The 24,114-nt window shown below is 42.3% G+C and overlaps 2 protein-coding genes across 2 annotated transcripts; both read right to left on the bottom strand.

The window, feature by feature from the left end:
* Positions 1-1,934: 1,934 nt before the first annotated feature.
* On the bottom strand, positions 1,935-9,190 carry LOC120750652 (sulfotransferase 6B1-like). Its single transcript, XM_040059566.2, has 7 exons — positions 8,967-9,190; positions 6,573-6,712; positions 6,069-6,158; positions 4,390-4,516; positions 3,869-3,963; positions 3,287-3,443; positions 1,935-2,186 (listed from the first exon to the last, which is right to left on the bottom strand). The coding sequence occupies exons 1-7, from the start codon at positions 9,166-9,168 to the stop codon at positions 2,056-2,058; spliced, it is 942 nt and encodes a 313-aa protein (XP_039915500.1). The 5' UTR covers positions 9,169-9,190; the 3' UTR covers positions 1,935-2,055.
* A 3,706-nt stretch (positions 9,191-12,896) lies between these two features.
* Positions 12,897-21,078, bottom strand: LOC120750836 (sulfotransferase 6B1-like). The gene is made up of 8 exons (XM_040059875.2): positions 20,944-21,078; positions 20,300-20,655; positions 17,905-18,038; positions 17,156-17,245; positions 16,380-16,506; positions 15,512-15,606; positions 14,851-15,007; positions 12,897-13,903 (listed from the first exon to the last, which is right to left on the bottom strand). Exons 1-8 carry the CDS (start codon positions 20,988-20,990, stop codon positions 13,773-13,775), a joined length of 1,137 nt encoding a protein of 378 aa, XP_039915809.1. The 5' UTR covers positions 20,991-21,078; the 3' UTR covers positions 12,897-13,772.
* Between the last annotated feature and the right edge of the window lie 3,036 nt (positions 21,079-24,114).

Raw genomic sequence — 24,114 nt, 5'->3', positions numbered from 1 at the left:
GTTATGTACAGCCACACAATTCTACACTGCAGCAATGGAGACTTCATCAAGCAAGAAAGACTCGCCCATTTTAGGAAAGCTGGTGAGAATCACATCAACGCTTCTGGTTTACAAGAAACTCAGAATTCCAAAATTTTGGGGCTGCCAAGGGCCCCTAGGCTGCAAAAAATCTTTGCAGAGGAAAAAACCAAACCAACAGACCTTAAGATGTCACCTCTTTATTTTAACAAAAGCCCTTTGAATATTTCAGTGATTGTCTTCCATTTCTGGTCAGGCATGTTCCCTTGTATAACTCCTTGAAGACTCTGAGATTACACATTGTTTTTCTGTTGTCTAGATAGCTTTTGATATCACCATATAGTAAACTGTACAGGGTCTGTATTAAGTAACAAGCAAAAATGTTGCTAATTCCAAAAACTATGGGTCATGGTCGTTTGCCTCTTTTCATCTGTGGAAGCCCAGAGTAAGAAAAAGTCCTACTCTTCTGGAAATGGAAGCCTACAAACCCAGAATCATCAGGTTCAAACAAAAATACCTCTCCAAGCAGAGCTTTTTTACATGTGCAGCTCTTGCACACACATTTAGAAAAACTGCCTGGGAAGCAGGCTTTGAGTGGCCCTTCAAAACTGAACCTGCATCACTCCCCATTATCCCTGTCACACAGACACGGGTCGCAGGGCATGGCAGCCAGAGCACATCCCACTGTCCCCCGAGGTGCACGGCAGCCAGGGGCACTTGGTCAGACCCCGCCCAGGCATCTGACACTCTCCTGGGAAAGGTGATGGGTCTGTGGGTCTGTGGATGGGTCCAGCTTGGCAGGGCCAGTGGCCAGGCAGGGCAGACTGTGAGGGGCTGAAGCCTGGCCCTGCTGCAGCATCACTGGAGCAGGGGCCAAGAGCCTGGAGCAGGAGTTGACATGGAGTCCTGGGCCATGAGCAGGGTAGGGGTAGTCCTGAGGAGCTGTGCAGGGACAGTCAAGACAGGGACTTAACAATTTCCCAGTTTTGTTAATACATCTATGGTTGCTGGTTGCTCAGTATTTAATCTTAGTTTAGTGTAAGAGTAAATTTACCAGTTTACTGCTGGTAAATCTACCTAGGAATATGACAGAGGAATCCCTCTTCCAAGGAACCAAATTCCATTTGCCAGATTTGCCAAATTCCATTTGCCTTGGCTTTTCTGGTTTCCCACGAGACTGGTTGGGACAAGGGGTCATGCAACAGATTCTGCATAGATGTAGCAAGGACGTCGACATCAGCAAGGAGGGTGTGGAAAATGTACCTATGTAGCATAAGTGTATTTATTGTCAAATAAATGACACTCTCATACTTTAGCTAGTTTAGCTTAGGGTCATCAAGGGGCTTCCTTACTCCAGTCCTCCCATTTGAATGTCGTGGTTCTTCCTGATTGCGACTTACTTTCCCACAGAGTCCAACAGGAGCCAAACACTCCAGAAAGCATATAGCTGATCATTACTTAAGAGTTCATGGCTCTTTGAGCTTGCAAAGTTCCACCCTTTGCCATACCAATGTGTGAAGTTTGCCAGTGTCAAAGGCCTTACTGACCTGCCTACACCGTGGTACCTAGGAGGGATCTAACCCCATATTCTAACCTGTACACAGACATTTGGTGGTTCAGACCCACACCGTATATCCAGGTAAAGTCCACTCTGTGCCAGAGGAGAGGCTGGCTCTGTGTTGATCCCTCTGTCTCATCAACAAGACCTGCAGGGGCCTCAGTCATCGTTTCAGGGCAAGAAGCAGAGACAGGGATGCCACCAGGCTGGTGCTATGATGTCTGTGCACCACCTCCCTCCTGAAAGGATGCCAGGCATTCACTTAAGGTATACACACATTTTATTTGGTTACATCAATCAAAGCACAAGCTCTAGGCCCTGGACACACCTAAGAATTACCTACCAAATTCTTGGAGGTTCCAGGTAGTTCTCAGAGAGGTTTCTCTCTTCTCTCATGGGAAGGAAAAATGGGGACTATCCACCTTTGGAGAATCACCTTTGGAACATGATTTGCTGTCAGGCTATTCATCTGCTTATTTTTAGGCTTTGCAGTAGACATCATATTTTATCTTTGCTGCCATCTTTGTTCCTCCTAGGGAATCTTGAAATTTCCGGTACATTTCTTCATTCTGAGCGTTAGAGAAGACGTCTCTCCAGTTTCCAACAACCCCTGTGTACAAGTACCAAAAACTGAAGGAAGATGCTCCTGAGAGAAAATAATATCTAGGCAGCAGTGGTGCAGAGTCATTCATTGACTACACAAGGCAGGAAGGATCACATTTATTGCCCTGAGAGGTCTGATTGCCTGGGAGAGGAAAGCTATCAAAGATCATAAGCAAAGGCTGTAGCCAGACAACAGGGAGCATTGCTGGTTAGCATTTAGCATTTAGCTGGCTACTGCTGCCTGCAAGCGCTCCCTCCCCAGAAGGGGATTTCCATGGTGACTTCATGAAGCTTTTACACAGAAAAAAGAGGAATCTGGTTTTGTCACAAGGGAAAGCATATTTGTGAATCACTTCCTCTGAAGGAGGAAATTTTTTTGTGGTAGGTGGTGGAGGAGAGTGGTTAAATCCCTCTTCCTCCAAGGAATAGTGAAAGAAATGGATTTTAAAAAGGCTATGCTTGCAGTATTCAGAAACCAAAGACTCTTGAGGATGTGGGGAGCAGGAAGGCTGCCAGAGCTCTGACCCTGCCCCCAGGTCTGTGAGAGACCATCTCTGGGACCACCACTGATGTGTCCATTGAGAGGAGACATATAAAGCTCCTGCTGAGTAGGTAACAGTAAGATGCCTTTGAGGCCAGCAGAGCAATGAGCAGTGCATTCCCTTGAGGTTCAAGAGACTCTTGTCCCTTAGCACACCTCCTCCAAAAGGTGACTTTCATGAAGTGACGTGTGCAGCCTCATCACCTGAACAGCAGGAAACAGCTGCACCACAACACTGAGTAACAAAGAGTTACACAGAGCCCAGGAAGATTTGGTGCATACCACCATAATCTCACCAGTGCACCTCACTTACCTAACTAACCAGGGCCAATACAGAAAAAGACACCAACACAGAAGCAATGACTAAGGACATTAAGACTGGCACTCTGATAAATTTCTCACAAACAGTCCCCAAATCCTGACAACAGCAGAAGCTTTTTGTACAGGTGGCACCACAGGAGAGAACTCACTCAAAACAGTCCAATGAGTTCACGGCTAAGTAACATACTCAAAACTCCTTCTGGAGTTCTCCTTCAGAAGGTTGATCTCCATTTGCAGAGATTTACCTTTCCGGAAGAGGACGTCCCCAAACTTTCCATGGGTTTCATTGGATTTCTCTTTCATAGCTTTGAAACTGGTCTTTTTGGCGATTCTGGAAAAATCTTCCTCGCACAGGGAAAATCCAAAGAAAGAGGCAATCTTTTTCATCCCCAGTATTGGGTCCTGCCCAAACGAACATAGCACAGAGGTGAAACCAAAAGATTTGACATTGTGGCTGTGGCATGGAGCCAGCACCCTGTGGGAAGCCCAGCAAGGGAAATTGTCTCCCACAATATCACCAAGGAATTCCAAGAGCTCTAACAGAAAACCCTTCAGGTCAGGAAACTTACACATGCTGGCCTCAGCTTTAAGACCTTTTCTTCTTTCCCAAAATCTGTGCCTCTGCCAGATAAAACTCCTTTCACAAATAGGCGAGGCTATCCTCCTCCTAACCTCCATGGGCTTCCCCCAAACAAATGAGTAACTCAGAAAGGCACAACCTTCTAAAGGGGCAGAAAGACTTGCCCCAAGAATCTCTAGTTTCCCACACACATACATATCAGGAGGGATGCACACTCATCAAGGAAGAGCTGGGTGAAATGCCACACCTCTTTGAGTTCCTCGTAGCTTATTGCCATGATCCTCTCATTGTCAATGTATTTGTTCCATTCCAATAGGTGGTCAAAGTAGGATCCCCAGGCCACTGCCAAACAAAGAAGAGGCATAACTGTCTAGAGTACTCCCCAATACAAGCCCTTAACCAAATCAGAGGAGTCAGCCCAGACAGCTCTCTAGGTGTGGCTTTAGAATGGTGAAGGGGTGATCAGCTCAACATGTCTGTTCTTTCTCCTGAGGTCAGTGAAGAATGGCCCAGGTCTGGCCACTTGATACGACAAACCAGAAGCTCTCTGGGAATGGAAAAGTCAGGCTAAACCTTTCTCATGAATCTCTCCATTCTAAGTGAGAGACAAAACTGATTCTCTGGTACTCCATTTCTGCCATAACAGGGGTCTGTCTGCCTGTTCTGGGAGTGCCTTGGTAAGGTATGTCACAGAAGGATTCCCATGCACAGAGCCCTGTGTATGCCACTCATGTTAGGAGAAATGCCAGAGGATGTAGGGCAAAGTACATTTTCCATTCATGAAGTCTGCAAAGTACTCATCCCAGGAGGCGAAAGATGGCAGCAGGGGTAGGTTATTGTAGAAGTGGTAATAGGAGACAGCCGTGTCCTTGGGGTTCTGAACAAGCACAAGGATCTAGAGGAAGAAAACACATAATTTGACTGACCAAAATGTCATCTTCTCAACACATCACATAGAATCATTGAATCACAGAATCATTTAGGTCATCAAGTCCAACCAGTAACCAAGCACTACCAAGTCCATCACTAAACCATGTCCATAAGTACCCGATCTATGTATTTTTTAAATATCTCCAAGAAGAGTGACTCAAACACTTCCCTGGCAGCCAGTTCTAATGCTCGGCAACACTTTCTATGAAGAAATTTTTTCTCATATCCAGATTTAAACCTCCCTCAGTGCAACTTGAGGCCATTTCCTTTTGTCCTGTCACTCACTACTCCGAGAAGAGACCAAGCCCCACCTAGCTACAGCCTCCCTTCAGGTGGTTGTACAGAGTGGCAAGGTTCTCCCCCTGAGCCTCCTTTTTGCTAGGCTAAACAACCTCAGCTCTCTCAGGTACTTCTCTTAAGACTTGTGCTCCAAGACTTGAGCTCTTCATCAGCTCCACTGCCCTTCTCTGGACATACTCCAGGACCTCTGTGTCCTCCTTGTAGTGAGAGGCCCAAAACTGAACACAGTACTCAAGATGTATCACTTACAGTGCTAAGTACAGGGAGACAATCACTGCCCTGGTCCTGCTGACCACACTGTTATTGATCCAGGCCAGGATACCACTGGCTTTCTTGTCCACCCAGGCAAATTTCTGGCTCATGTTCAGCCACTGTCAACCAGGAACCCCAGGTCCTTTTTCACTGGTAGCTTTCTAGCCACTCTGTCCCCAGCCTTTAGTGCTGCATGGGGTTGTTGTGACCCCCATTTTGGAGGACCTAGTTCATACCTTATTTAACCTCATACAATTGGCCTCAGCCCATTATTTGTTCAAATCCCTCTGCAGAGCCTCCTACCCTCCAGCAAATCAACATTCCCACCCAACTTGGTGTTGTCTGCAAGCTCACTTGTCCACTAAAATTCACCAGACCATACAATTCTGGTCTAATTCCTTTTCTTGAGTAAGAAATCAGAGCTTTGGCAGATTACTTGTTGCTAATATAGGCTTCAGGCTGAAAACAAGAAGCTTTTCAGTGATTCCCTCAAGACAGTTCTGACCTAGTTCCAATCCAGAGAAATGAACTGAATCTACTGAACAAAAGAGACACAAACACTCTCTAGACATACCCTAGCTTCTCTCTGCAGTAATTCCCATCTAAGATTATCTTAGCCCCAGACTGTGGTGGGCTTTCCCCGGATACCCTGGTTTTAGAAGGCAAGTTAAGCCAGACAGAATTCTTCCTTGGCTTACTTAGTTTCCTGCCACCTGGAAGAACCTTTCTGATGGAGATCTGAAAGGACAGTGACACTCAGCAACAAGCCCACCAATAGTCAGCAAAGCTGCTGCTGGGAGAGGATGTCTGTTCACAGCCTTGGCAGACAGAGCTGTCTCTTCAGTCTTGGAAATGTGGCTGTGTACTGACCAGCTCAGGTGAAAATGCAGAAAAGACAACCCACACAGAGGAAATCTAATTTAGGGTGGAAAACCTTTGCAGTATGATGCAAAGAGAAGACTCACCTTAGCCTTGCTTTGGAAAATGGACGGAGGAAGAAGATCAGGTCTCAGATGGGTTACTATAATTCTTCTGGAAGGAAGCTGCTTCATCCTCTTTAAAGAAAGTGAGTTATGCCTATTCAGTAATTGAGGGTTATAAGAAAATGTGAGACCAGAGAAGTGCTTTATTCCTTGGAAAACCCACAGGGATATGGTGTAGGTTTCTGCCAGCCTCTGCCCCCAGGCACTATTTCCCATGACACAGGCCTAAGAACAGGACACCCAAGAAAAATGTCATACAAATCAAACTCACTGGGTCTATGGCAGGAGGAGCCCATTCCTTCTCAGCCCTGCCTACCTACTGAGGCCCTTGTGTTAGGACACCAGAGGCAATAGCACATGCTACTTGTGCAGACCACAGCTGCTGCTAAGTCTTTAGGCTTTCCATTATCTCTGAGAGCAGCAATTATCTTTCAGCTATTACTACATGTAGGAAGAGCAGTGACTGTATTTTCAGCTCCTGTTTACCTCATATATCCCGGGATCCCCAAATTCTAGACGCTGAAATGTCTCTAGCTTCTTTTCAGCATTTATTCTCTCTTTCATTTCCTCCTCTGTATATTTGGCATCTGCCAACTCCTTCACCATGTGTTCAAGCCAATTGGTTCCTGAAAGGATAAAGAGGCCAGTAGGACATCCATTCAACTTCACTTTTTCATGTAAACCTGGCTGATGGTATCCTGTCAAATTGGTTTCAAGTGAACCAGTTTGGCTCAGCGTTGTACTTTAACCTTTCAACAAGTGTGTGTGCTGGTTTTCACTGCAAAGGAATGAATTTTCCCCATAGTAGCTGGTATGGAGCTATGTGTTGAATTTGTGCTGAAAACAATGTAGATCACACAGAGATCTTTTACTTATTGCTAGGCAGTGATTACACGGTGTCAAGGACTTCTCTGATTCTCACACTGAACCACCAGAGAGTAGGTTGCAGGTGCACAAGAAATTAACAGGGGATCTAGGTGGGACAGCTGATCCCAACTGACCCAGAAGAGTATTCTATCCCATATGGAGTCATGCTCAGCAATAAAACTGGAGGGAAGAAGAAGAAGAAGAAAAGGAAGATGCTGAGAGCTATGGCACTTGTCTTACAATGTCACCATCATGGGTGATGGAGCCCTGGAGACAGCTGAACATTTCACTGCTGGTAGGATAGAATTAATTCCTTGCTTTGCTTTGCTTGCACACATACCTCTTGCTTTACCTATTTAACTGTCTTTATTTCAACCCATGACTCCTCTCACTCTGTTTCCCTCCCTGACCCTATTGCAGGTGAAAGAGTGGCCCTGTGGGGCCACGGAGTTGAGCTGTGCGTTGCCAGCTGAGGTTAAATCATGGCCCTGGTTAATAATCAACAAGGGTATGCCTGAGGTCAACTGAGGCAGAGCTGCTAAGCAGATACTGTGAAGTGCTACCCTGCTTGCTTCAGAATCACATCACATCCCTTGGTAGAAGCAGAAGCAGACATCTACTGCTCTTTTCAACTCTGGTACTTTTTTGTTTTCTACTGCTACCTGTGGAAACTACTCAAGAGCTGTGTGGCTCTCAGCACTGGGCCAACTGAGTTGTCTCTTGGCTGTTTCTGCTTGCCTTCCACAGTGCTGTCTTTGGGAACACTCTGATCCTTCTCCCCAACCAGCTTCAGTTTACGGTCTCTTCATTATTGACACAGTTTGGCCTCATCCACAATTCCCAGCTAGGCTTCTGTAACTGGCACCAGAAGGGTCATCAACCAAACCACCAGACCATCACACTCCTGACACCATCTTTGCACCAGACTTTGTTCTCTTGCCCTCTGCAGCCTAGGAGAACTGACGGCTGAGGGCCTGGGCTTGGAGAGCCAAATCTCAGTTTTCAGCTAACACTTCCTGCAGTGCTTCAGTGGATCCTCACACATATAAACCATGTCTGCTTACATACAGCTCTAGAGGCTGCACACAAAGGTCATATGATAAGGATCAACTTCCTCTTTTTCTGCAGATTGCATATTAAGATATTTCTGTAAACTCCATAGGAAGAAAAATTAAGGAGTCTGAAATGCCCACAGTGAGAGGGAGAAAATATGTAAAAATCCTTGTGGCATTCATGTCTTTCCCTCCATTTAGATACAAAGGAATCACCTGCATTTGGCAATGCAGTAAAACTATGGAAAGAGCAGTTCTGCTCCCATTAGCAGAGAGTAAGGTGACACCATACTTTCTTTTATTAGCAAGTGTGGTCAAAATATCAAGGGACGTCATCGTGCCGCTTTAGGTGGCACTGCTGTGTTCACCATTTGAATACTGTGTGCAGTTCCTAGACTGAAGCACAAATGATTCTGAGAATCTGGAGAAAGACTTGTTGAATTTCTGGGAGCTGGAGCAAGTGAACTGCATAGAAAGGCTTGGTTTGCTCAGGCTGGAGATGGAAGAAAAAAGGCATGGGAGACTCTCACTGCAGTCTTCCCCCACTAGAGGAAATAATGAGGGTGGAGACTCTCTCACAACAAGGGGATGTCTGACTGCATTGATGTAAAAAACAAATGAAGAAAAACCCAACCTCCAAAAAAACACAACTGTAGGAAAACACAGCAAAAGATTTCAGTGGGGTAGCGAGCCTCCAGCCTCAAAAGTTTCAAACCCTTCAGGACAAGGCCTTGAGCCACCAAACCTAATTTTGGAGGTTAGGTCTTTCCCCTGTTTTTTCCTGCAGCTTGTCTTATTTGAGCTCCAGGTATACCTTACAACTTAAATTCATGATTCTTTGAAGCCTGATGCCATCATAAGCTTTTTTCAGAAATTAGTGCTCAGTTAAGTGATGGCATTAAATGACCAAATTCTGGATTGTGGCACTGTGTACTTAACTACTGAGCAAGAAAACACTTACCTGATTTAGGATAACCTACTAGAACCACGTCATCACTCCTGGCTTCAAAGGATTGCAAAGCTTCCAAAGTCTCTGGGCTGCTAATTGTAAGTGGGTACAAAATACCTCTGTAGGAAAACAGCATGTCTTCTGGGGCCATCTTGTCACCCTCTGAAAAACATTTGTCCACTATTTCAATGATTCTTTCACTGTTTCTGGTCATGGCTGTATCCCTGTGTAAATCTTCCCAGAAAGATACAGGCCGTCTTTCCAAAATGCAGAAAAGCTCTATGCAACACATCAGTAAATCGGACGGGTTGTTCACTGAGGGGTGAAGGTGCAAGTCACTGATTAACCCTGTACTCTGTTAATCGTTTTTGACATTACAAGACTCCATGGAGACTCACAGTAGTGACTTTTGGTCTTTGCTGCAACTGATACTAGGAACTATTGCAGTGACATAGGATTAAAAATGTTAAATTGATCTAAAGAAAGACCTGTAAAGGGTATTTCCTGAAATATTTATAACTGGGGACTAAGGCAGTGCAATTTGCCCTACTGGAGAAGAAGCATGTATGTAGTGGACACTTGGATACTGGATCTCACCCTGGCTTGCTATTGACTCCACTGATGGATAAACATCCCAGGATATAGGTTCCTTACAGGCCATGGCTCTGTCCTGCATCCAGTCACTGTAAGGCAATGTCCAGAGCTAAGGTCAGGTGTTACCTAGATCAGTCCTTCAGAGTGAGACTGTTAAAGACACAAAGGGACTGGATTCAAGCCTTGAGATGACACAGGGGAGGATAAAACTGCAAAAACAGGTCATGGTCTGGTTTTCAATCAGATCTACCAGACCAGAATAAGATCTAAGCCTTTTTTTTTTTTTTTTTTTCCCCTAGCACCGTCATCATGTTAGTCCTTCCTGAGTGTGATTCCTCAGGTGTTTTTATGCCAACTGCTGCCTGACAGATTTACACCCATCGAGTACCTGTTCCTTTGGCTTCCTTTTTCTAATAGAGAGTTTTACACTCACCTTTACTAAACTTTGTGTTCCCTAAGCTTCTCAATTTGTTGTGTTTCAAATTGTTTTGCCATTTTTCCTAGTACTTTCAGCACTCTATTCTGATCCCCAGACTTAAAAGTCAGTCACTTATGATACAGTCTATGATATTAGTCTGCCCACCAGTGTTAAAAAGAATACGGAATATGATCGGGACTCACCACGACAGGATATTTCTTCACTTGCCCTCCCAATGTTGCTGTCAACCAGCACAGGCAGTGTGATCATAAGCAACCAAGTTCATAATATCCACGCAAACAAGTGCTGCTGACAGTGCTCCTGAATGCCTTTTATTGCTGTTGTAGGAATTTCTAAGAACTTTCTAAGTCTACTTTCAGAACTTTCATTTCTATGACCAGAGTTGTACATTGCCATCTCCACATAAATTAGTGTCTCTTTAGTCACATAATTTCAGGCCCTCCCCGATGCTGTCACCTCTTGTATTTTCTGTCAGTGGCTTCTTCAAGAGGTAACTTATCTTCAGGAGGATCACAAACTTCTTTAACATGATTTGTATTTACTATTTCATTATCTTCAGAATGTTCCATGGTTGGTTGCTTTGTCATTTTTGCTACTACATTTCTATGTATCAAGTTAAGGTGACTTCTATTTTGGCTCTTCCTTCTCAAGTTTTTCAACTCTGCTATTAGGTATGCTCTCTTCCAGGAATCTGGTACCTTTCTGCTTGCTTACAGGTAATTTGTAATTGTTCAAAGATGGGTGTGGCGTTGCGAGAATTGTTTATTATGTTTTTATAAGAAGTTTATGTTATGGTTCATTTCACCGTATCCCCAATTCTGTAACCCTTTTGAGTTTTCTGTATAATAAGGTGTTTTGTGTCAGTCCTCCCACTCCTCACCTGACTTGTAACATCCCCTCTGCCCCCCCTTCGCTCGGGGGCAGCCTGTCTATCACTTTGAGGAGCCCTCCCAGGTTGCAAAATCTCAGGGAGAGGGCTTCAGGTGATAGGCCCCCTGGGGGGAATTCCTTTCCTCGGGAGGTGGTTGGTCAGAGGCTTGAGGGTGGGCACACCTTGTTACCCCCTGAATCCCCTGATTTGTTGTCTTGTTGTATCCTCCCTGGAACCCCTCCCCCGCTTATAAGGTGGAGAAGGGAGATTGCTTGCTGGCCCCCCTGGCCTGAGGCTTGGACCAGCTGCGGACTTCCCGCAGCTGGCACTGAATAAACATCTTTTAACCTGCAAAGCTGAGAGCCAGGCTTTTCTTCCACTGCCGTTGCTGTCACGACACTACTTGGTCCAGCTGCTGCTGAGAAGCCGAGCCAGCAGGTAAAGATAACCTGTGTGCCTATCCAAACTGGGAACATCTGTAGCTGTGCTGACCAGAGCTAGCCAGAGGCTGGCATCCGCCCGGAGCAAGGACAGAACCAGCCACAGATGGGCATGTCACAGGATTTTCTGCTGCTCTGCTTTTGAATCCATTGATTTTTTCTAAATATTTGAAGTATTCTTTCTAGCGTTCCTACTTCTGTATAAAACTCTGCATGTCCACTTACGTTCCGTTAGAACCAACCAGCTTCAGAAGAATGAAACAAAGTCTTTGAATATTTTATTCCTTCCAATTGTATCTTTTATTTTTACATCTGATCTGCTTAGGTGATCAATATATAAATGTAAATTGGGAGGGGTTTTTCCTGTTTTCAATTCAACTATACTTATAGAACCCTACTTTGCCCTTTAGACCTGAACAGCTCCCTGGACAAGTCTGAAACACTGGGTCTAGAGAGGCAAATGCCAAATGCACTCCAAGAGAGCTGGGTACGGCAATGTCTCGCACCATCACTCTTGACAATCCCACTATCTCAATAGAGGCATGTTCAAGAAAGACACAGACAAACCAGAGGGGTTCTGAGGGAGGACCACAAAGTTGAGAAGGCTCAGGGACAACCTCATCACCGTTTCCAGTACTTGAAGGGCAGCTACAAGCAGGATAAAGGCTCCCTATTCATAAGACGCCACTTGGACAAGAAAACAGGCAATGGGTTTCAGTTGCAATGGGAGAGGTTTCATCTTGATACATGAAGAAAATTCTTTACACAAGAACAATCATTTGCTGGAACAATGCCATGGTGGAATCCTCATCACTGGAGGTTTTCATGATACGGTATCTAGACAGAATGTCACCTAGGCTCCCTTTTTCATGAAAGGTTGTACTTGATTATTTTTCAACGTTTCTTCCAATCTGGCCTGCTCTGTGATCCTGTAAAAAGCAGCACCTCTGAGTGTATCTTGCCTGTTAACATCAGCCCACAATCTGAAATCCATCTTGATATTTTGCATTGCGAGAGATAACAAGCCTTAAGAATGCTCCTCTGTTGTAATGCATTAATTGGGTTTATATTGTGTTTCATTGGATTTGTAATCTGTATCATGTGGTCTGTCCTTGCTCATCTGTAACCCAACTCTGTTCCACTCCCACTTTATCCCTGATTGGGTAGTGGCTTGTCCCTGCCTCTGGGCCCTGCCCCCTGGGGAAAAAGCCCCGGCACGGGCGGGGCCTCACTCTCTCTGGCGCCCGTGAGCCATCGGCAAAGAGCTCTAGCCAGGCAGGGCAGGACTCGAGAATAAGGCTATTATATCCCACCCAGTGAGAGAGAGCAGACTCTTTCCTTTTGCTACTGGCAGTCGTCTGGTCTCATAAAGAAACCCCACATCTCACACTCCTCTCTCTAGCTTTGTTTAGTTTCTGCTAGATTGATGGAAGATCTCCTATGTCATTAGGCTTCTGCCTTTTCCTTAGTTTTGGAAGTGATATTTTCTGTGAAGATGTTGACTGATTTGAAACATTTTTGAAGAAAAAAATAATCTGCATACTGAATTGTGAGCGTTGGTTGTTTTCTATCACACAAAGTCCTGTACCAAGGTTAAAAGATGAGCAGAACTTGCAGCTTTTTGGTCTTTAGAGGTGTTTATTCAGTTCTTATCTCAAGGTCTGCACGCCGCTAAAACCTAGCTTAGCATGCTGGAAAACACAGCTGGCAAGAACCCCAGACAAAGAATTCCAAGTTCTTTTAAAGGTTTTCAGTCCAATTAACTCTTAAAACATACAATATTTAGTTTTGTGCCAATAATCACTACCTATTTTAAACACACAATTTCTGTATCAAACCCATTCTACCAATGTCTTTGTGCCACCATCACATCAGAAAATGGAGTAGAAGAAGAAGACGATGAGACACCGCCCAAAATCCTCGATCTTGCTCTCATCCATCTCCATACTAAAAACCCAAAACTACAAATTTTCACCCAGTGACAAATTAAACTACTATTTATTTCAAAACTTTGTTGCTTTTAATTCATTTCTAAGTGTTGGAAATTTTTCCCATGGACTAAGGTCAAAGGCAATGCTTTCCTGGGGTCCCAGCCACGGTCACCAACCCTGGGCAGTTTGAGGGATTTTCCACGAGCCCTGGACTGAACACTGAATAATTATAAATAGTCTAGAATCACAGAATTTGGCTAGAAATTAAAGGGGCATTTCCTTCCTGGTGACAGCTGGAACAGGGCTGATGAGTTTTTGTAAATATGATTATTTGACATCTTCTTCAGCAAATGGGTGTAGCCAAAGATCTCACCATGAAACAAAAGGCCATTACTCATCACTGTCACGGTAAAGGCTGCTGCAATGATTCTTACAGAAATTCTAAGCTGCTTGGATCACTTGATCGAGTTTTCTAGTGTAGAGCATTCAGATGATCTGAGTCTGCCTTGCAAAGTTCTTGTTCTAACCACATTTCATTACTCTTCAGGCTTTGCAGTACAAGTCATACTTCAGCTTTTTTCCAAGTTTAGTTCCCGCTACACGTTCTTCAAATGCTTTGTCCATTTTCTCATTCTGATCTTCACTGAAAAGATTCTTCCAGTCACTAACACAGCCTTCAAAGAAGGAAAAAGAAAACTCTTAAAAACCAAGAAATTTGGTTTTTTATTATTCTATAGATCTGTCCTTTTTAATGCATTTTACATTAAAGAATGTTGACCCATTTTCCCAACGAAACATTTTTCTATACCAATATAATTCTGTGAAATCAGTGGAGTTGCACATGTGTGAATAATCTTTTGCTATAATGCAAAGGAACATGCTCCTTTTCAGGTGACTCTGTTCAAAAAGGCAGCCTGAAGTCCTGTTTCCCTACATCTCTCACCTCTAGTCAGTTACGACTGGCAAAGTGGAAGATCATGAAGAATTAATTAAGAATCATCTGCCAGGAGCAGGCAGAGCTGCGTTTCTGCTCCTTTGGCAGCTTCAGTTTTTATCCAGTTACTTCTATAATGCAAAATGCAGAAATAGATTCTGACAACCAGGTTGCCCTTCTCATGTCCGTGTCCCCTACACTACACTGCAAAAGTTGTTCCCTTTTGTTTCCTCTCTTGGGTGCACCTGGATTCTTGCCTGCTTGGCTCACTTCTAATGGGTAAGAGTGAACAGGCATTTGGCAGTGGCCATCAGAAGATTCCTGTACTCTCCTAAAAAGTGTGGTCACACCACTCAGGATCAGTTTGGCCCACTGCTGCCTGCTCAGGTAAGCCTCTAATGGCTGGGCAATTGGTGATCCAGGTACAGAGGTGGAGAGGAATTCAGACACATGGCACTTCCTCCTTCCTGCCAGCCATCAGTGAGCCTCTAGAAGGTGCTCTGCTGTGAGAGCCTTGCTGGGTATCTTCCTCAGCAGTTGTCCTTGAAGAGTCTTCTCAAGCAAAGCAGTGATAGCCTGCTTGATACTAACTTGCAATGCTAATATGAGAGCCAGAAAAAGAACCAAAGGATGGCCCAAGTTCTTGAGAGTGTCACATTTCTACCTGAGCCACGTGGAGCTTCCTACCTTTGCGAAAGAGAATCTTGCCAAACGCCCCATGGGTCTTCTCTGAGTTTTTCTTCATAGACTGGAAGCTGCTCCTCTCTACCACAAGCTGGAGCTCTTCCTCAGTCAGAGGAATTCCAAAGAACATAGCTATGTTTTTCACAGCCAGGGCAGGATTCTGGAAAGAGAAATTTAACATACGGCATGGCTTTCAAACAAATTACACTGCTTTCCATTGTGTACTCATCCCTATCTCTTTCTGCTGCCTGCATACACAGCATATTCATAGAGATCACCATGACTAGTGGTCCAGAGTACTTCTCTTTCCAAAATTATTTTAGAGGAGATATGAGCTGCTTCCCTGTAGATTACAAAATATTATATAGGATTTACAGGTGAGCAAAATCCAGACTGCTGAAAACATAAAAGCTCCTCCCAAAAAATTCCCAGAGATTTTAAATTGCAATCATTTGGGCTTATATCACAGGGAAATAAAAAACAAGAATCATTTCCACAGTCAAAATTTTAAGGACACTTTAAAGTTTGATTATTCCCTTTTCTTCCCTTAAAACAATAATCTGTCTCACATTCTTTGGATGCTCTGGATGGATATGCTGGTGAACTGGTTCAGGAAAAGATGTCCCTTGAAGTATAAGGTATTTGTAACTCTTGTTAACCTTACCTCTTTTACCTCTTCGTAAGTTATTGTCATTATATTTTCTTGATCAGCGTATTTGTTCCATTCAGAAAGGTATTCCAAATAGCATCCCCAGGCCGCTAAATAAAACAAAAGAATCCTAAAATGAAGCATAAATTAAGATTATACAAGTTTTTCTCATTTAGTTGTCTCAGCCAAGGGCTTTATTAATTGTCTGTAGCAGAGTTTACACCCTCCTGTGGGAATTACAGGTTTTGCTCGAGGCTCAGGCGTATGATACCACTTGTAAGTCAGAAAAATAAAACTTGTTAGTATTGCAAGACAGCTGGGAGACCACCAAAAAGCTGTCATCTTGCAGTCCATCTTGTAAGACTCCCTTAACCCAGTCTAAAACCCTGCTGAACCCTCGCCTCTTCTGGCCATGTGCTACAACAAACTCATAACTATAAAGCAATGTAATTACTTTTTCTCTTTTTAATGCATTAGACTTAGTCCACATTTTAATGCAATAGACTTAGTCCAAATATTTCCTTTCAACCATTTTGGCATGGAGGTGATTATATATCACCGTGGACACAAAATGAAGGACATAAGAGAGCTGGTGTAAAGGGGACCCAGGATAGAGATATGGAAGAACTGCATCTCCCAGGAAAAACATCAGTTTTCACAAGTTTAAGAAGTCCATGGAAGTACAGTTTTGAAAAATATTTATCCTCAAGAAGTAAGACAAAGATGCTAAACTTCAGATCAGATTTTTAATCCTCTGTCTTTAACCTCTGCTTTTGTACTGTAAACCAAAAAATCTAGTGAAGCTGATTTACCAAAGTACAAGGGTTTTTAGACAAAGACAAATCATTACATAATTGACACAGACAGAAAAAATATACTGTACTTTTCTTTGTCATGAAATCTGTGAAGAAATCATCCCAGGTCTCATAGGAGGGAAGAGTAGCCACGCCATTGGAAAAATGGTAAAAAGATGTAGCTAAATCTTTTGGATTACGAAGCAGTAACAAGATCTAGAAAAACAATTAAATTAATTACTTATAGAGAAAGACATAGCAGACCATAACATTAAAAAAGAAATTCTAATAATCTACTTTATAACTGCAGTTGGGGATTTCTAATACCTTGTGTGCTACTTGTACAAGTAGCAATTTCATTCCCAGTTCAGAAGGCGCAGTATTTAACTTTGCTTTGGTACCATGAGAAGATGGTTGCCTATAATTATTATCTTTTACAGATTAACCACATTATTTATGCAGAATCTATGTATCTTTTGATCAAACAATCATAGCTCATGATTTAAGTAGCAGGCAAAATTCACAACAATGTCAATTCTCCCTGAAATTTGACACACTGCAGCCCTCACTCACAGCCATGCCATAAAATTCCTCCCACAGGAAATCATGTCAAAATACATTGTGCCTCTGGAGGATTTGTTCCAAGCCCTGCAGTTCTCTTGTGGAAACTGCCACAAAGATGCCAGCAAGGGCAAACTGAGGTCAAGTGAGATGAATGGCAGTGCTTAAACAGTCATGAAGAAACGGCCAGGCTAAACACTTAAGTGTGAGTGTGATTCTGAAAACTGGCAGAGAAGTACTGTATTGGCTTTAAAAAAAATTCTGTTGAAGAATTTGCTTTTAATACATTAAAATCGACACTCACCTTGGCTTTGTTTTTGAAGATAGACTTGGGAAGATTTTCAGGACGGAGAGTAGTAACCATGTATCTTGGAGAAGGTAACTTCGTCATTCTCTTTAATAATTGGAAGCAGGAAAGTGGACAGTTCAGTTATTACAAGTATTCATTTCATTAACCTATGCTAAAATATTACCTTGATAAACCTATCAACAGTTACTGGATTTTTGTTTTATATGTGAGTGTTGCTCTGCGATATTTGTGTGCTGCTCTGAGTCGCTCTAAATCTCCAAAAGCCCATGAACAACTGGAAAAACACTACCGATTGTTACTTCTCTTCAGTGATAATTCTCTTCTGTTCAAGGAAGGGAATCAACACAAGGGATCAAATCTAGAGGTAGGGTACAGATTAGCTGTGTGTGAAAGCTGAAGGTCCTGAAGGACTGAGAGAGGGGATGAGGAGGAAGAACTACTAAGAGAGACAAAAGCTGATACTTCATTATTTGACACTTTGTGAAGGACTTCTTAAATACAAAAGATGCTATGGTGAACTTCTGAAGATCTTATGTATCTCATGGGTATGTGCTCCTCTCACTCTCACTGAAGTGTTCATTTATCCCTCAGTACTTGGCAGTCCGGATGAGATTAATCCTGACCAGGTGCCACATAAAGAGAACAGGTAAAGTTCTTCTCAAACAATGCAGTAATTGATACATCATATATTCAGTATTTGAAGCACATAATTTTGATCATCTCCATACATATTCTGTTCCCACCTCATATTTCTCAGCATCTCCAATTTCGAGGTAGGGGAATTCTTCTTCAGCATTCACACTGCTTTCCCTACCCGGTGTTTTCTTTTGAGATATGGTTATCAGGTCAGTTATAATTTGACTAAGCCAGTTTGTGCCTGAAAATAGAAAAATACAGAATTGCTCATAAAACTTTGAGAATGAACAGAAATGGATTTCCCAGGGAAGTCAAGAGGTGGTAGTACTCCCAGGTGAGTTACTTGGCCTCCTTTCAAGTGATGCAATCACAGCTGATTATCTGGTCAATCACCTCCCATGGTCCTACCTTTGCTCCTCACAAGGACAGATTTCTCCAACTTGAACAGCTCAATACACCATAAATTAACTTGTAAATTGTAATCTAGATAATAAGTGTTATAAATGAGGAGACGTACTCCTTTATTCCATTTTCAAATTAAGCAATTTATTAATTTTGTGTTTGGCAAAAAGTGGGCAAGCCAGCACGTGGGAGGCTGCGCTCCACCAACACACACAAATTCAGTTCTCAAGCAGAAGTCTCTTATACCATTCTAGGCACTTCACTTCCCCAAATTTTTAGTTATTTTTTAATTTGCTTTTCTTCATAATCAGTAGCTGTGGTTTTCAAAGATCTCTCGGGGAGGTCATCCGAGACAGTCTTCTGATGTCTCTCCAGCGTTCTGTTCTTTTTTTGTTTAAATGTTTTTTTGCACTAAAATTATTTTTGGTTATACAGTTTGCTTAAACAAGCATATATATTTTGTTAGTTAGCATACATGTTGCAAGTTTCCTAGCATGTCTCAATAACTGTCTTTTTAAGGCCCAAAGTCAACGTTAAAAATATCTTTGTAGAAGCCTTTTCAGCTCATATTGGTTTTACTTCCCCTTGTTAAGTGATTAAAAATTTTTCCATACTCGAAAAAACAATTTATAACTTACACAAAAAATAGTTTAAAACTTATATTACAAAGTAGTTTAAAGCTTATGTTAATTACTTGCAAACAATTATAATTTTATTGTTAAAACACACTCTTAGCTAAAATCCTAATCTTCTATATTTCCTTGTTAAACCCCACTTTCATGCTTTACTTAGCTAATTTTTAATTTTTTTATTTTTCTTTTATAATAATCCCAAGTCTCTGACCATATTGCTCACAAAAACACACACATAGGTGGATGCTATTTAATTGGCATGAAATTACAATCTGATTTCTCACATACAGGAGAAGAACCACTAAGGTTCATCTAGGAAAAACTGCATTAATGTAATAAATTTTATTGTGACAAATATAAGGGACACTGAGGTGGTAAACCTGTACTTTAAAACCTAATGTATTAAGCCTTTTCTGGTGGGCTGGATTATCTTAGGAAGAATGGTGGATCATACTACTTCAACACAGGAGCAGAACTAGATCAGAAAATCATGCACTCATTTTCTGTAACAAATTGAAAAAACTCTATGCTGTGACATCTCCTATAAACATTTATTATCTTTTTATTCAAAAGATATCAAAGAGCCTGCATCGATCTCCCCCTCTCTAATTTATCATTTCCTGACTTCTGGACACTGGGGGCCTACACCTTTCTCACTGTACTCTTAACAACTGCATTCAAGTGCATAACATTTCTTCAAAAAGAAATACAATTAACAAAAATGACTTCACAATCCTGTCAGCTGTGGCTATCTACTGTAAGGCAGTGGCACCCATTGCTGGAAGAGAGAAACAGCTAGATTAAAATGTGTAAGAGCCACATCTAAACCAAGCCTTTGGCCTTCATGGGGACAAGTGCTTTCAGGCAGTAGGAGCAATGATGTAGGGTAAACTTGCAACCCTAGCACAGATGTCTTCTTGATTTCCCAATAATTGAAGAACAGTGTAATCACCTCAAGGACTACAAAAATACTTTTGATAGCTACTTCCTGACATCTCTGGGAAATAAACTAAAGAATATTCAGCATTTGAAGGTTCCAAAAGCTCCAATCTGTGTATAAATGTAAAGCTCTTAACTTTACAGACATAAATGTGACAGCAGATCATGTAATATCAAGAAATCTAGTTACCACTGGTGTAGAAAAGTTTGATTCTCACCAATTTGTGCATTCAACTTCATAACTTTGAAAAGCAAAGATAACAATTACCTTTATATGCTATAGAAAAGAAAATCAGATTGTTTTTCTGTCTTTTGAAAACTTTACCATATAAAATATAATTAATTTGTTGTGCTTTTTGAAAATGTAATCAGTTTTAGAAAATATTGGGAACATTCTAAATACTATTATTATTTAGCACATTATATAATATTATGTATCATATTATATCTATTGCATATATTTAGCACAAACCTTGTTACTTGCTATTACAGAACCTTATTTATGAAAAAAAAATTATAATATATTCACCGGATTTAGGGTATCCTGCCAAAATTACATCATCACTTCTGGCTTCAAAGGACTCCAAGGCTTTGAATACTTCAGGACTGTAAACAGCGGCAGGGTAGAGAATTCCCTTGTAAGAAAAAAGCAGTTCATCACGAGGTATCGAGCTGGCTGCTGCTATCATCTTATCTACGACATCAACGTAAGTTTTCCTGGACTTCTCCATTCTTCTCTCTCTTTCACACAGAGGCTCGGTCACAGTGTGAAATGCTACGCAGAAGGAGAAACCCGCAGATTGTCCTTTAATATGGGACTTCGTTTGTTCTTCGGTTTGTTGTTTTGTTGTTTTTTGTTGGTGTTTTTTTTTTTTTTCCTTGACCCTATGAACAGTAATTTATGGCTTTCTGAGCATGTAAAGAAATATGCAGCTCCAGTCAAAGACTCTAAGTAAATACGGCTCTTTGAAATCAATAGAAGTTGAACATAAACGAACAAGATAAGCAGCCACAGGCAATCGCATTCGAGGACAAAGCTCCCAGCCCGGGCCCGGCGCAGCTCCGGGGCGGGCCCCGGCCTCGGCCGGACCTTGGCAGCCGCCGCCGCCCTTCCCCCGCCCGCGGCTGCTGCGGCCCGGCGCGGCCCGCTGCCCGGGCCTCCCCTGTTGTTACCTGCTGGCAGGCTGGACGGCAAAAAAGATTCTCTGCATTTGGCTCATTTTAGATGTGTATTCACAAAGGCGCGTCCGGCTTCCTCAGTGGTTATACAATGTGTCAGTATCTAAAAATTGGCCTCTGATAGGTCCCAGTCGTCTGCAAAGGAAACTCCAAGGTCCTTACAGGGAACTGTTTCCTCTTTGACTAAAAATCAAGCTGTGTTAACCCATAACAATATATTATGCTTTCGGTAAGCCTTGTTTTACTTGTTCTTTTCAGCTTTTTGTCCATGTGTTGACTCTGAATTTCAAAGGAAATTTTCTTCCTACTGCTTTTCAGTACTAAAGAGTAAGGACATCAAAAAATCAACATCTTTTTTCTCAGGCCAGCTGCCTGAGAAACTTCCTTTGGAGCCAGTAGCCTGAACCCTGGGGAGCCAGATCGCTATAATGCCTCAGCATGAAATTTAGCAGCCTGTCACCTGAGCCACTAGGGACACGGGTGACTCCAGGTCCTTTAACTCTTAGACTCTGCTCTCTGCTCAGGAGCAGGACCTTCAGTGCTGTCACAGCCATATGTCAATCTGATCAGGAGCTGCAGATGTGGGGGTCACAGCAGCCCTGTCTCTCTAGAGAGGCTAAGGGCAACCAGGGATCCTGAGTATGCCAGCAATCCAAGTCCCAATCCCAGCACAGTCTGTTCAGCAGCCAAAGTGTCTTGGGGAACACAGGTCAATGAATGTGGAACAGCTACTGTGGTCCCCAGGGAAAACTCAGTGTTGTTCAGTTAGTCACAGGAAAATCTGCATTGGATGAAAATGCTGATATCAGGATCATTTGCAGTACACCATAAAGAGAAGATGCACCTGAACAGAAGACTCACCCCAACATAGCTTTGGAAATGGATTGGGGAAAGGACATGAGGTGGAAGGTGGGTTAATAGAATTTTTCTGGATTGTTCATTCTCTTTAAAGCAAAGACACAAAAATGCAATATAAACATCCTTTTCTGTGAAAATTTATCCTTTTTTAGGCATCATAGGCAACAAAGTAGACTAGGCCAAAAAGAAAGGTACTTTTTCATTACAACTGGTAAGAACCTAAAAGTGATAAATTTTGAGAGCCACTGCTATTGTGTCAGTCAATTATCTTACCTTCAAAAAAGGTGCCCAAGTTTTTCTGAATTGATTCTCAAACTCATTGGCTTCATCTCTGCTTACTTTTCCAACTCCCAAAATGTTACTCATCCATCAAGTTCCCTTGCTTATGTTAATTTTTTGTAGTGACAGCCAGTCTTTTCTATCTTCCCTTCTCCCACCTCCTTATCACACTGAATGCAAGGGCCCACACAGTATCTCTAATGGAGCAAAAGCATGAGGTGTTACTGCTCTGAATAGCTCAGTCCTTCAGAGTGAAATTGTTAAAGGCACAAAGGGACTGGATTCAAGCCTTGGGATGGCACAGGGGAGGATAAAACTGCAAAAACAGGTCATGGTCTCGTTTTCAATCAGATCTGCCAGACCAGAATAAGATCTAAGCCTTTTTTTTTTTCCCTAGCACCGTCATCATGTTAGTCCTTCCTGAGTGTGATTCCTCAGGTGTTTTTATGCCAACTGCTGCCTGACGGATTTACACCCATCGAGTACCTGTTCCTTGGCTTCCTTTTTCTAATAGAGAGTTTCACACTCACCTTTACTAAACTTTGTGTTCCCTAAGCTTCTCAATTTGTTATGTTTCAAATTGTTTTGCCATTTTTCCTAGTACTTTCAGCACTCTATTCTGATCCCCAGACTTAAAAGTCAGTCACTTATGATACAGTCTATGATATTAGTCTGCCCACCAGTGTTAAAAAGAATACGGAATATGATTGGGACTCACCACGACAGGATATTGCTTCACTTGCCCTCCCAATGTTGCTGTCAACCAGCACAGGCAGTGTGATCATAAGCAACCAAGTTCATAATATCCACGCAAACAAGTGCTGCTGACAGTGCTCCTGAATGCCTTTTATTGCTGTTGTAGGAATTTCTAAGAACTTTCTAAGTCTACTTTCAGAACTTTCATTTCTATGACCAGAGTTGTACATTGCCATCTCCACATAAATTAGTGTCTCTTTAGTCACATAATTTCAGGCCCTCCCCGATGCTGTCACCTCTTGTATTTTCTGTCAGTGGCTTCTTCAAGAGGTAACTTATCTTCAGGAGGATCACAAACTTCTTTAACATGATTTGTATTTACTATTTCATTATCTTCAGAATGTTCCATGGTTGGTTGCTTTGTCATTTTTGCTACTACATTTCTATGTATCAAGTTAAGGTGACTTCTATTTTGGCTCTTCCTTCTCAAGTTTTTCAACTCTGCTATTAGGTATGCTCTCTTCCAGGAATCTGGTACCTTTCTGCTTGCTTACAGATAACTTGTAATTGTTCAAAGATGGGCATGTTGTAGGACTTTCTGCTGCTCTGCTTTTGAATCCATTGATTTTTCCTAAATATTTGAAGTATTCTTTCTAGCGTTCCTACTTCTGTATAAAACTCTGCATGTCCACTTACGTTCAGTTAGAACCAACCAGCTTCAGAAGAATGAAACAAAGTCTTTGAATATTTTATTCCTTCCAATTGTATCTTCTATTTTTACATCTGATCTGCTTAGGTGATCGATATATAAATGTAAATTGGGTGGGGTTTTTCCTGTTTTCAATTCAACTGTACTTACAGAACCCTATTTTGCCCTTTATACCTGAACAGCTCCCTGGACAAGTCCAAAACACTGAGTCTAGAGAGGCAAATGCCAAATGCACTCCAAGAGAGCTGGGTACGGCAATGTCTCGCACCATCACTCTTGACAATCCCACTATCTCAATAGAGGCATGTTCAAGAAAGACACAGACAAACCAGAGGGGTTCTGAGGGAGGACCACAAAGTCGAGAAGGCTCAAGGACAACCTCATCACCGTTTCCAGTACTTGAAGGGCAGCTACAAGCAGGATAAAGGCTCCCTATTCATAAGATGCCACTTGGACAAGAAAACACGCAGTGGGTTTCAGTTGCAATGGGAGAGGTTTCATCTTGATACATGAAGAAAATTCTTTACACAAGAACAATCATTTGCTGGAACAATGCCAGGAACATGATGGAATCCTCATCACTGGAGGTTTTCAAGATACAGTATCTAGACAGGATGTCATCT

The sequence above is a fragment of the Hirundo rustica genome, chromosome 3 (assembly GCF_015227805.2).
Source record: "Hirundo rustica isolate bHirRus1 chromosome 3, bHirRus1.pri.v3, whole genome shotgun sequence".
Taxonomy (NCBI): domain Eukaryota; kingdom Metazoa; phylum Chordata; class Aves; order Passeriformes; family Hirundinidae; genus Hirundo; species Hirundo rustica.
The sequence above is the reverse complement of the archived record's forward strand: the minus strand, read 5'-3'. Positions and strand labels throughout refer to the sequence as shown.